Source organism: Euleptes europaea, chromosome 1, assembly GCF_029931775.1.
Source record: "Euleptes europaea isolate rEulEur1 chromosome 1, rEulEur1.hap1, whole genome shotgun sequence".
NCBI classification, from domain to species: Eukaryota; Metazoa; Chordata; class Lepidosauria; order Squamata; family Sphaerodactylidae; genus Euleptes; species Euleptes europaea.
In genome coordinates, this window is record NC_079312.1 from 103,568,523 (window position 1) to 103,582,342 (window position 13,820).

At 43.5% G+C, this 13,820-nt stretch overlaps 1 protein-coding gene across 1 annotated transcript in view; it reads right to left on the reverse strand.

Moving 5' to 3' along the window:
* Window positions 1-13,820, reverse strand: part of STK10 (serine/threonine kinase 10) — a 103,900-nt gene that overhangs the window by 64,273 nt on the left and 25,807 nt on the right. The window contains exon 2 of the mRNA XM_056851198.1: window positions 1,970-2,134. Within this exon, the coding sequence (XP_056707176.1) occupies window positions 1,970-2,134 (165 nt within the window). The remainder of the gene's footprint in view (window positions 1-1,969; window positions 2,135-13,820) is intronic.

Consider the following 13,820-nt stretch of genomic DNA (forward strand, 5'->3'; position numbering starts at 1 on the left):
AGCTGCCCTCACATACCTGCTTAGTTATTCATCATTTCAATTGTTTTAGAAAGACAGTCCATCATTTTCATTACTTGTATAATTGTACACAGTCAGAAGTTCCTCCCCCTACATCCCCTCTGAGTAATTTTTATACAGCTTTTAAACACTTTAAAACACTTACTAGTTGAGAATGCTAATTCAAAGAGATCTGGTTTTGACAGCGTTCAACTGAATAATAACGGGAGTGCAACCAGTGGAGATTCCCTACAATAAACTGCATGGGATCAAGGTAGTGTAGGCAGTCTCTGGGGAGTAACTTGTGAATCATCTCCCTTTCCCTAACATCTCTCTTCCACCCTACTGCTTAAATACTTTCTTTCAAAGAACCCCAAGTCTACTAACTCCTACCCAAGCATTCCAAGCTCTGCAAGCAGTCCAACCTTTTCAGTCATAAATATGTAAACTTGGAGAGTTTCCTTTATCTTAAATGTATCTGGGTTTGCAGAAGGCACATTCTTTGACTGTAGTTTTTTGGTTTATTAAAAAGCAAGGATGTTTTGACAAGGACCTCTACAGACACTAGTCAAGATTTAAGCTAGCAGGGAACAATCATACTATTTACATATGCACACAATTAATACACGGTCTCTTAAATAAAAACTCCTAAGGCCTCTGCTGCTTTTGGAAGTGAAGACTCATCACCCTTTCATTCTGGTCCTGTTAAGTAGTCAGTTAAGCCAAGAAGGCATTGGCTACAAAAGTATGAGGTGAATCAACTAATACGTATCTGAGAACTCAAAACCCGTATTACGCAGTGGATCATATAAGAAAGTCAGCCAAAACCACAGAATAAGTGAACCCATGGAAGAGAGAACACAGGCAGTGCAGGCCAGCAGAAAACCATTATTTTGGAAACTACAGTTCCATGCTTAGGACTGTAGCCAAAACCTGGTAGACTCAACAATACCTCAAAGACTCACACTTTAGCACCCTTATCCCCATGACCATAAATGGATTCCAGAACTCAAAGGGAAAATACTTAAAAGTGTGTGGAATATACTGATTGCCCACTGGAAACAAGGCAAGTGTTATTGGCTAGTACCTTGGCAATTTGACAGGAACATGATAAAAGTATTGAGTGTCACAAGAACACATGAAGCTGCCTTATACTGAAGCAGACTCTTGGTCTATCAAAGTCAGTTTTGTCTACTCAAACCGGCAGTGGCTCTCCATGGTCTCAGGCAGAGGCCTTTCACATCACCTACTTGCCTAGTCCTTTTAACTGGAGATGCCGGGGATTGAACCTGGGACCTTCTGTATGCCAAGCAGATGTTCTACAAACTGAGTCATAGTTAGTCCCTGTCCTACTCTGACATTTCAACAGATGCAAACAAAAATTAATACAGAGATATAGAAGCATGCGTGGCTGTGCAAAGCAAAATATCTCACTTTGTTGAAGGCTTTCAAAACAACAGAACATAAACATCAGAAAAATGGTAACCAACAAGGAATGCAAACTCTTGAACCAGGAAAACTTTTATTAAGTTCCAAAACAGAACTTCATTTTTATATGGAAACAGTCTTGCATTACAGCAAGCTGCTGAGTAGAAAATAAGGTATCTTTTTACAAGACTTTCTCAGTCTAGGCAAGTGAAGGGCCTCTGGAACCAAGACAGAAAAAGCAGGTTATTAAAACAAAACAAAATCCAGTGTCTCCTATCACAAAATAAAGATTGTGTCCTTTATCTAGTGTTAAACAAATATGAACTCTACATGCAAAGGTCACTGTATTTACAAAGACAACTTTATGAGCAAAACTAAGATATCCAAGGAAGCAGCTTTTCCCAACAGGGCCTCAAGACAAACATCACAAACCTAGTTGGAGCTCACTTGCATGCTACAGTTTTACTCTTAAGCTGTCCCTTGGTACCCTAGTAGGCCTATTCCAACTCTAAAGGGTCATGTGTAGCATTAGGGGTCATCTTACCCACAGTTTGCTGTCATAATAAAAGGCTCCCAGCAGCTTTACAATGTAAGGGTGGTCACAAGTCGCGAGGATCTCAATCTCCACCATGTAGTCCTCCAGTTCATCTTCATACTTGGTCTCAATGACTTTGGCAGCAGCTAAGGCGCCTGTCTCTCTGTTTTTGGCCTGCAACATAAAAGTCAGGGGAACATTATAATCAAGGATCACCACGGGCAAAAGAATAACTAACTCAGTGTACTAATCATGGTAGTTTCATGATTTTCTTACAGACGTAAGTATAACAGAGTTATTAGCATTATTATGGCCGTGACAAGCAAACAATCCTGAGATAAGTCAATGCCACTGTGATGTCACAAGTGCCATAACTAATGGCAAATGGCCAATTGTACACAAGAATACTATCTGGGATAAGGTTGAGAATTAAAATATTTTTTATTCATCCCCAACTCAATGCAGCAGGGAATGAACAATGCACCTACTCATCGACTGCTACATTATGTTCAATGTATTATGCCCCAGAGTACTGATTGTATGAAACCAGCTACAATACTGCTTTCTGAATTCCCAGCTCATTGTACCTTGGTCAGTTTCATCTGCCATCCTTTTTAAGCTATACAGTAACCATCAAGAGACAAGCAAGGGCTTTCAGAATGTATGTTGTAATTCAAACCAGAAAAATTTGAAATGACTAGTCCAAGACTTTTTTTCCCAGGTGCATGAATGCATGTTTACATAAACGACCCTCAAACCAATACAGTAAAGGCCTTGCTAGATAACCCTGAGCCATCTATGTATATGCAGAATAATGCCCAAGACCAGCAGTCTTCATCCTTTCCAGACCCAGGGGTCCACTGCCAGGTGGCACAGGATTCACTGAGTTGCAAGCATGTGATAGCATCATGTGACAGGAAAAGGAAGAACCAGAGTTGTGACCTCACAGCAATCAATGCTAGGTGTACTTAGAAATGTAAAACTTTTCAAGCCATGGGGGGTGTCCAATTTTTTTCAGGAGAAAATGGAAATTTTGGGAGATCTTGAAATATATTTAATATTTACTTTCTTATCAAACCTAAATTTCTTTTACTCACTGAACAACATAAATGAACAACATTTATAACTTAACATATAAAATTATACAATTTGGCATATTTTTGGAATATAAAAGTATAAATATAATGTTGTATTAAAAATATGATACCATAGCACATATGCCTTTAATTTTTGCAATTGGAGAAGTAGGGGGGAAAGTTGAAGGTAGAAGACAAATGGCACAGTGAGCAAAAGAAAGTATATTATCTGGATACAGACTTTCTCATAGAGTCACACAAGTTCCTTCAGTGGTTTCCCCAAATTTTCCATTCAAAAACTCCCCCCCAAAAAAGGCACTCACATCTCCAGGCGCACTGCAGTGAGGATCAAGCCAGGATAGGCAGGTTCAGAGATACTCATCTCTGCAAAAACTCTTTCTTGCCTTTCCCTCTCTCTCCTGCCTTGTCTAGCCCAGTCACGCCCCATTCTGTCAGCTGTCTAATATTCCTTTCCTATACTAGTGGCAGAGCCCCCTACTCTTGAAAGATCAGCTGTCCCAGGCAGAGGGGGCTCCGTGGAATAAAGCAAGTGTCATGCATTGGGGCCGGATCAAGTCATGTAGGATAAGACAGAAGGCACAGGAAAGCCTTTGTGGGAAAGGGAAGCATCTTTGCTATCAGCAGGCAAGCAGATAAGGACTGGCTGGCAGGGGTTGTCTGAACCCGGCTGTGCTAAAAGGAATACTCTCCACTGCCAAGTGACACCACCTTACTGTCCCATCGCTCCTTTCTGCATGAGCGGTAGGTGGTGTGAAGACTTTGCACACTATTTACACACCCATCCAAAAAAGCAGCAAGGACTCTACAGCAAGGGTGTTGAGCTCATTAGCTAAGAGGGCCTGATATGACATAAATGTCACTTGGTTGGGCAGGGCCATGCCTCGTCAGCCCAGATTGAGAGTGGTGGTGGTGGTGGTGGCTGCCTCTGCTTGCTCGCGGGCTGGATAAGAGCTTTCAAGGGGTTGGGGCCGGCCTGTGGGCCTTAAGTTTGACACCCCTGATCTACAGGGTTTTGTGCCCCAGCAAGTAGGTTCCAGTGCAACAGACTCCAAATCATTCCCTGGTGTTTTATGTACTGCAACTTTCTGATTTAGGGCATAGATTTGTTTCTCTCTCTTTCAGAGACATACAAAAGTATTTTCCAGCCACAACTTCATATAGAACACTTGGCAGGTTACAAGCCAGGGGAAAAAAGTACAGGAGAAGAAATGCTAAGGGCCCGGAGGGTGCAGTTCTCATCACTGTTGTTTCTTTTTAAAGGACTGTTTAGAAAGGCTGTGAGGAGAGTTTATAAAGGGATCCATTCCCAGCATAAACACTCAAGGTGGATTTGACTCCCATCGCATGCTATTAGTGGATGCACAGCTGCTGTTCTCATCTAAGAGCCAGTGTAGAGTGGCGAAAAGCATTCTGGAGATGTATACTGAGGGTGTGTTTGCACCACCCAGTTACTTTGCAAGATACATAGAGACAAGTCTATGCCTCTCTGTATCCCACTCCCCAATAATGTTCTTATGTTCTTCTATGCAGAAATACAACTTGCACCAGCAAAGAGCAGCACAAAACATATTTGCAAGTAGTTCAGCCTCTTGAATGAGGACAGCAAGCTGCAGTATTGTCCAGCCAGCTGATCTGTGCTTAATAATAGCTACAGTTTCTTGCTGAAATCCTTTCCAAGGGGTACAGAGCTGCTAACTAGGAAAGGTTTCAGACCTAGTTTGTCTCTCTCTCTTTTTATTATATTTACATGTCTGCTTGTTTTTTTAAACTACATTTTATCATGGTGGTTTGCTACAGAGCTGATGCATACCTATTCTCTCCAGGATCAGAGGAGCATGGCTAATATATTGGGTGCTATGGAACACAGGCAGGACAATGCTGCTGCAGCCATCTTGTTTGTGGGCTTCCTAGAGGCACCTGGTTGGCCACTGTGTGAACAGACTGCTGGACTTGATGGGCCTTGGTCTGATCCAGCAGGGCTTTTCTTAGGTTCTTATGTACAGAAGGCCTTCACTGGCAGATCTGTTCATTAGTGAGCATCCTATGCATGAAACTGCAAGATGTAGCCCTTCCCAGCCTGCTAATTTAAGAGGAAAGCAGGCAGCATAGCATGATCTCTGTTTAGGCATCATGCAAAAGCCCTTGAGGAAAGGGATCCCTCTTCAACGAGACACCATATTACTGGCTTCAGTTGAGACGTCGCAAAGTAAACCAGCTTGTCATAGGTTCTCCCGACACAAAGTTACTGCTACAGACACACCCTTAGAGTGTGAAGACACTTCCACCCATAACCCACGTATATCGACAGGTTTTAGCTGGTGTGTCCCTACTACAAAGCATCACTGAAGGAGAAAGACACAACTTATAGGGAAGAAGGAACAAGTGGGATAAGGTCTAGATATACTTTCCCTCATCTTCTGGTCTTTGTCCGAACACCACCTCAATAGGGCCAGACAGGGACGCCGTAAACTTTGCAGCAGATGTGTTCGATCGTCAAACTTACTATGTTTAACTGTGACTATCAGACATGAGCTGATCAGCAGGTCTGTTCAGCACCAAACAACTCAGATGCCTGTCAAACAGGTTTGCATCAGTTTTTTGGGGGGAGGGGAGGGAATGCATATGTGAAAATGTTGCTGATCCAAACAGCCTGGCAGCAATTAAGGTTCATAATGATTACTCAGACGAACACTGAACTGTAGGATTATTTTTAAACACTGTTGATTCATGACTGATTTATATGATTTGTAACTGATTTAACTGTTTAGTTAAACAATGGCCTTCCAAGCAGTGATTGTAAGCTAGTTTGATTCTTCCTTAAGTGGTAGAGAAAGCTGGCATATAAAAACCAACTCTTCTTCCTCTCTTTCATTTTATCCCCACAACAGCCTGGCGAGGTAGGCTAGGCTGAGAATATATGATTGGCTCAGGGTCACCTAGCAAGTTTCCACGGTTAGAACCAGGGTCTCCCAGATCCTAGTCCAACACTCCCTATACCACATTGGCTCACACATTGTGTGGGGGAAGCCCCTGTTCATATTCCTGCTCAGCTATCAAGCTGCCAATCCAGTCTCCACGCTGCTTTTAACTCTATAAGCCTTGACCATATAATTCTCAGATACCGGCAGCCACAGTCTTGTAAAACATTTACAGTATGTATCTCAATGCCAGCTGTTAAATATTGTACCACAGTTACCTCAGAACTGGGTTGGGCAATTGTGGAAAGCAACAACTGAACAGTGGGCACGCTGCAGGCACTGAAGTCATTTAAGGCTGCTGCGGTGTCATAACTCTTACATCTGTCATAAAGTGAATCTATAGCTCAAGGCAGGGAAAACCTTCTCCCCTCCCCACAACACTGGCCATGTTTCCAGTTTCTTCTGCTTAAAAAAGGGTAAGCATGGGGCCAATAGCTTATACCACCTGGGTGGACCAGAAACATAACCAGCGTGCAAAGTGCTCTGTTTATAATGTGTGATTTTGAAGCTGTATTATGAAGCTGTATTATAAGTAGACCAACCCGAGATGGATTGACTCTATAAAGGAGGCCATGCCCTTAGTCTAGAAGACCTGAGCAAGGCTGTTAATGATAGGACGTTTTGGAGGACACTGATTCATAGGGTTGCCATGAGCGACTTGGCAGTACTTAACACACACACAACCTGAAATAGTTAGACATCCCATCAGCGAATAAGGTACAAGCATTTAAAATATCATACACCAGCAGCATTGATATTTGAGCATTTATAATTATAAGACGGTGGCTGCAAGCAGTGTATAGGCAGGGCTGTAAACCCACTTATGAGGGTGGGATATTTTACCACAAGTTAGCTACGGGAAATGCAGCTGCTACCTATGTACCACACCCTCCATACCACTGCTAAATTCTGGACTATTAACAGAGTTTCATTTGTGTGGAACTGAGAGCCCCTCACAATGAGCCCTGCCTTTCCTTCCGTGGTTTAACAGAGTTTGTTTTTAAGACGAGAGGTGCTAGAAAAGGCTTCCTTTTTTATTAAATCTGTAGAAGGTCATTCATAGTCACACAGTCCCTTTAGCTTCAGACACCTCTCGGCAAGGCTAGTAGCAAATCTGCAAATCTGAGCTTTTAAAAACAATCCCTAATTCATTCTCAGTGTTGTTCTTCCAGAACTTGGAACCCTATGGGAAGAAAGGACTAGTCTAAAAGTTCAGCATGCCCTAATTTTATATGGGAAGGAATGGGTCCCCCCACACACACCATGTATATAGACATATTCATACATATATATGTGTGTGTGTGCACATGTCCACTCTCTGCAGAAGGTTTCTTGCCTAGAAACCCCCAAACCCAGACTATTTCCCTAGCTTCACATGCAACAAACTACTCAGCTCACAGACTCTCTAGCACTAGCAAACTGCTCCTTCCTTGTGGCTCTAGAACAGGAAGTGTTGCTAGAATCACAGGAACACATCAGACTTCAGTCAACAGCATGGAATCAACCACATTTTTGGCATTTATACTTTCCCTTTCCACATTAATTAGAAGAGCTCAGTGTCAGTTAAGAGAGAGCTAAGACACACGTTCCTTAAGCACTATGTATATGCCTCTATCGCTAATGAGAGAGAATTCTCTCCAAGAGAGAAATTTTCCTGTCCAAATGCTTTTCTCCTTGCACATCTGCTGTAGTAGAAAGAAGGTGCCACACACACTACTGGAGGAAGTTATTACATCACAACCCCCCAGAACACAGTATGAAGCCAGGCAGCCTTCCGAGCCAAGCAACCAGAGCAGCCTTGCTGTTTTCATTTCAAAGGAAGTGAAACAATGACCTGGGAAAATAAATCTATGTTTAGAACACCCCTGCTACCTTGGGGGGGGGGGGGTTGACAGTTACACTGCTGACATGACCTCCCGCCCTAGCACCTCCACAAACTCACTTAGGACCTCAAAACAGTCCACCAAGGAATGAAGGAATTGAACTTAAGGGTGGTAAAACTGAACTTCTGAACAGACCACATAACTGCAACCTTGGGAAGGGGCGAGATCACTGTCGGATTCGTTATCCTAGACATAATAATGGGAACACTAAATGGCTTGAATACACTGGCGTATTACCAGGGATGGTGCAGTAGTTAAGAGTGGTGGTTTGGAGCGGTGGACTCTGATCTGGAGAACCAGGTTTGATTCCCCACTCCTCCACATGAGCAGCAGACGCTAATCTGGTGAACCAGATTGGTTTCCCCATTCCTCCACATGAAGCCAGCTGGGTGATCTTGGGCTGGTCACAGTTCTATTAAGAGCTCTCTCGGCCCCACCTACTTCCCAGGGTGTCTGTTGTGGGGAGGGAAAGGGAAGATGATTGTAAGCCTGTATGATTCTGCCTTAAGTGGTAGAGAAAGTCAGCATATGAAAACCAACTCTTCTTCTTGGTCTATGACTTGCTTGTCCTCCCCCCTCTTGCGATAGCTCAGAATGCTCCCTGACTGCAGTGGAAAAGTTGAAGCTAGAAAGCTGCATGCTACAGGCCAAAACCCTTCCATTCATGGAAGCTCTCCAGTGGATCCAAGCTGTTACTTCCCACCATACTAGCCAGTGCGGTGTAGTGGTTAAGAACGCTGGTTTGGCGTGGTGGACTCTGATCTGGAGAACCGGGTTTGATTCCCCATTCCGCCACATGAGCGGTGGAGGCTAATCTGGTAAACTGGATTTGCTTCCCCACTCCTACACATGAAGCCAGCTGGGTGACCTTGGGCTAGTCACAGCTCTTAGAGTTCTCTCAGCCCCACCTACCTCACAGAGTGGGCGCCTGTTGTGGGGAAGGGAAGGTGATTTTAAGCTGGTTTGATTCTTCTTTAAGTGGTAGAGAAAGTCAGCATATAAAACCAACTCCTCTTCTTCTTCAAAGGAAAGGAAAACGAAAATGCTTGAGTGGTTCGTTTGAACAAAAATAAAATTTAACAGGGTCACAAAACGGAAAGGGGAAGAAATTAAGACTAGTAAAATCTCAAGAGAGATTTCCCAGAGAGGCTAGTCCAAGAGCAGCGCCTCTCCGAAGGTAAGTGTGGATAGGTGGAGACGCAAAACTGGAGGCCTTTCCTCGGCTTGGAAATGACAATTTCTGACACTAAATAGACATTTGTTATTTGTCCATTTGGGACTGTGTCAAACGATGCCACTCCTTGCTGAGAATGCTCTATTAATAATTGTTTTTTTTACTGACAGGAATAATATTTGCCTTATGGGTTTGAACAAAAGGGTTGACTTATTTGCGCCATTTAAATTGTATTAGTTAACACCATAATGACAAGAGAGGTGATGATGATAAAAGTGACATTTTGGATTTAAAAATCACTCAAGTTTCAAAAAGGAGAGATGTGTCTGACAAACGTAATTTTTAAAACCCACAGACGGTGTTCCTGCACTGTTAAAAATGCAAGAGTGTTTTGCTCAGAAATCCATTCGCTGATTCATGCCTATTGCAAGTAACCTACCAGGAAAAATGCCAAAACTCAAGACAGAAGACTAAATTTTTCTCCCCTTTCTCATCTCACTTCCCCCCGTTCTCAGACAGCACAAACCACCTTTAAAGGTTTAGCCCCATTTCTTGAGAACATCAATTTTTCTACTGAAGTTCAAAGACCTAAAATCATATAGGGAATTCAGCAGGTGCGTGCCCAGGTGCAAGAAATATAAACTACAAACCAGCTGGATTCTGAATCACCACAGTTCCATTTCAAGAAAACACTGGAGCAGGCCAACATATGGTCAACCTTCATATCAAAGGATATATAAATTTGAACTGCTCTTAAAAAAAAAAAACACACAGAGGAGCCAATGAATTACGACCGTAAAAGCAAGAATCCCATCACTTCTACATTCTGTGTAGCAACCAGCAGATTGAAGAAGCGTTCACCTAGACAGCAAATAGCTGCATGAACCTTGACTGTCTGTTAAACACGATAGTCACATGTCCCAAATCACATACATGGCACGGGTGAATGAGTGTGGGGCAGTGGCTGGAGTGTTGGACTAGGACTATGGGGAGCTGGGTTCAAACCTCATTCAGTCATGACTCTCACTGGGTAACTTTGGTCCAGACATTCTCTCTTGGTCTTGTAGAGTTGTTGTAAGCATACAAAGAAGTAGGAAGAGTTGGTTTTTATACCCCAATTTTCTCTATAAGGAGTTTCCAAGCAGCTTACAATCGCCTTTCCTTCCTCTCCCCACAACAGGAACTTTGTGAGGTAGGTGGGGCTGAGAGAGTTCAGAGAGAACTGTGACTAGACCAAGGCCATTCAGCAGGCTTCATGTTTAGGAGTGGGGAAACCAACCCTGTTCAATGGATTAGAGTCATCCGCTCATGTGGAGGAGTGGGGGATCAAACCCAGTTCTCCAAATTAGTGCCTGCCGCTCATGTGGAAGAGTAGGGAATTGAACCCGGTTCTGCAGATGAGTCTGCTGCTCTTAACCACTACACCACGCTGGCTCTCCATGCATGCCACCTTGAGCTCCCCAGAGGAGGGGAGGGACAAAAATGTGTTACAGATGTGCAACAGAACTTTATTTAGAACACATGCAATGAACTAGGAAGGAAACACTGATACTTCTATTTGCCCCTTTCAGAACATTCAGGGCAGATGTGTGCTACAGTGCTGGAAACAGAGAGCACACAGCTTTTAAAGACAAACGCCAGGTATAGACTACCTTTCAATGTGTGCTCACCACCCAGGGAAAGGGGGCAGGCAGGCAGGAGTGGCTGCTGAACACACCCTCCCCGTGAACGCAACATCTGCAAGGGGGCATGTGTGGCCCCTTCCTCTGCACAATCATACTCTGCAGATGACCAGACAATTGCTTGGAGGCAGGGGGTGGGAGCAGGGTGCTTGCACCTGCGCTCTCTCCCCTCCAGCCAGCGTTGGTGTACTGGTTAAGAGAGCTGGTTTGGAGCAGTGAACTCTGATCTGGAGAACCGGGTTTGATTCCCCTCTCCTCCACATGAGCAGCGGACGCTAATCTGGTGAACTGGATTTGTTTCCCCACTCCTCCACATGAAGCCAGCTGGGTGACCTTGGGCAAGTCACAGCTCTCCCAGAACTCTCTCAGCCCCACCTACCTATCAGGTTGTCTGTTGTGGGGAGGGGAAGAGAAGGTGATTGTAAGCCAGTTTGATTCTGCCTTAAGTGGTAGAGAAAGTCAGCGTATTAAAACCAACTCTTCTTTTCCCCCCTCCCCTTGGTGAGTAAGCATGTGAGGTGATTGGTCTGTACAGAGCTAAACCTAGGAGAATTTGTACGGCATTGTGAAGCTGCTTGCCTTGGAATGATACAGCAAGGAGAGCCCTTTGTAGTAGAAAAAGACAGCCTCCTATCTAGCAATAGAACTGGAAGGTGTCATCCAGAGGAAATAGCTTTGCATGAGTTAATTATAATAAAGTTTTTAGGAAAGCCACACCTGTCCCAAATCTGGGGCTGATACACACTCAGCATCCGAAAGCATAAATGAAACTTGAAGAGTCCTAGAAACAGCACAAACGCCCCAAGTTACGTTGGTTGTCATGATTCATGTCCCAGGCTATAGTCCTTGCCACACCTGTAGAACTACATTCCATACAGTACTCGTCCACAGCAGCATTATCTGGGGAAGGATCACATGCTCTGTGGTTTGTACAGAACGCTTGGAAAACGAGACATCCTTGCAACAGAGGAACTACCTTCAGGGCAAATATTTTGGTCCTCCACAACAATTAAAGAGCAAGTGCATTAACTGCATGAAAAAGTGGGAAGGTGCACTATGCTACACAGCTCTAATGACAACAGTGTTGCAGCTGAGCAGTTTTGATTTGTAGACACAGCTTTCTGAGTTCTGGTCCTCGACATCATAAAGAACAGCTCACCCTCCTAGAGAGAGACACATTCTCCCAGCAGCAACAGGAAGGGAAGAACCAAGAAAACACATCAAGAATTTTGTGGTGGGGAAAGGAAAATGACCAGCTGATCCATCACCCACTAAATCCCAACAGAAACCTAAGCAATGCATTAGGATGTAAGCACGAAGAGGAAAATATTCAGGGTTTAGTCTTGGGAGAAGAGTGGCAGCCAGACATGCCACTGTCAAATGCAGTAAGCAAACAGAGCACACTCATGAGATTTTATGCCGAGGGCAGAGGCAAATGTCATTTCTCGGTGAGCAGAGAAGGAATAGAAACTGGTCATTGGGGTTGGGAGGAGAAAGTAATACTGTAATCAAGCTACACCCCCTTCTAAATTGCCCAAGGTGGAAAACTTGCTTGGATTCCAGTAAAACAAGAAACATTTTGAAGAATGCAGAAGTACCAAGACCAGATTGCAAAAGGCTCCAGGTGAAAGGTCACAGATTTTTTTTCGCCCTCAGAAATCTGAATTAACCCATGAGCGATTGTGGAATCCAGAGGATGGCGTATCCATTCAAAAGACTGTTGGTAAAATACAGAATACTACTACTACTAAATAGTGATAGGTTCAGATAAACCACTGAAGAGCTTGCTGGCAATAGTGCCTGAGGCCTATGTGGTCCTTCCAATGACTCACATAAGTAAAAAAGAGAGCAGAGTGCCACTTCCAGAATGAACAGTTCCATCCCCTAGCTCTGAACAGAATGAGGACTTTCATGCGGTTACCAATTTGTGAGCTACAGGGTAGCGTTGCTGCCAAAACCAGCCCTTCCAGCCACAACTAAGAGAATAGGCACTACTAGGGCTGTCTACTAGGGTTGCCAACTAAGAGAATAGGTACTACTAGGGTTTGCACTATCGTTCTGCTGTGTGTTTGTTATTTATGTCATTTAGTTGTTTCTGGTTTTTATTAGAGTGATAGTTAAGTTTCCTTTATAGGTGTTTGATTGATATTCTTGAGCTAATGTGCTGCTTTTTTGCTTAACCTCCAGGTACTAGCTGGAGATGTGCTGCTATTACAACTGATCTCCAGCCAATAGAGATCTGTTCACCTGGAGAAAATGGCCGCTTTGGCAATTGGACTCTGTGGCATTGAAGTCCCTCCCCTCCTCAAACCCCACCCTCCTCAGGCTCTGCCCCAAAAACCTCCCGCCGGTGGCAAAGAGGGTCCTGGAAACCCTAGGTACAACTAAATTAATTACTAATGTAAAAAGGGGAAGTATTTTGAGACATCAGTGAACAGTGGGAATAAGTGAATGCTATCAACAGTTATAAAATCTTGATTAGGATTTTAAAAATGGCTGCCACAGGAGGTGAAGCCATGCACACATACACATAAGAGGAATAGGGAATATGAGCACACACATACAGCCTAAGAGGCTACTGGACTTATCAATTTCTTAAAAAAACCAGTGCTGCAAATGGTTACGCTACATGCTACCTTAGCACATGTTTCTTATTTTTTATCATCTCAAAAATATGTGGAGTTAAAATAAAACACAGAAGTTTTGTAAGGAAAAAATATTCTTTGGAAGCTAACAGTCTCATATAGTCATAACAGGACTAACAGTGTATTTGTATATCTAGTTAAATGTTCTAACATTGAAAACATCAAGCTCTTCAATAGAATATTTCACATGTGCTTCCTCCTCCCACATTTCCAATATTTCCATTGGGATAAGTGACATTCCTGCCTTTAGGCATTATGACAAACTGGAGGCTGACTGAAGGCTTCCCAAGCTTTCTATTGTGATTCCTATATGAGCAAAGGAGAGAGGAAGTTCATTACAGCAAACAAGCCATGTCTGTGCCAATTACAAACAGAGGTCTGTCATGCGAAGTGATGGTATT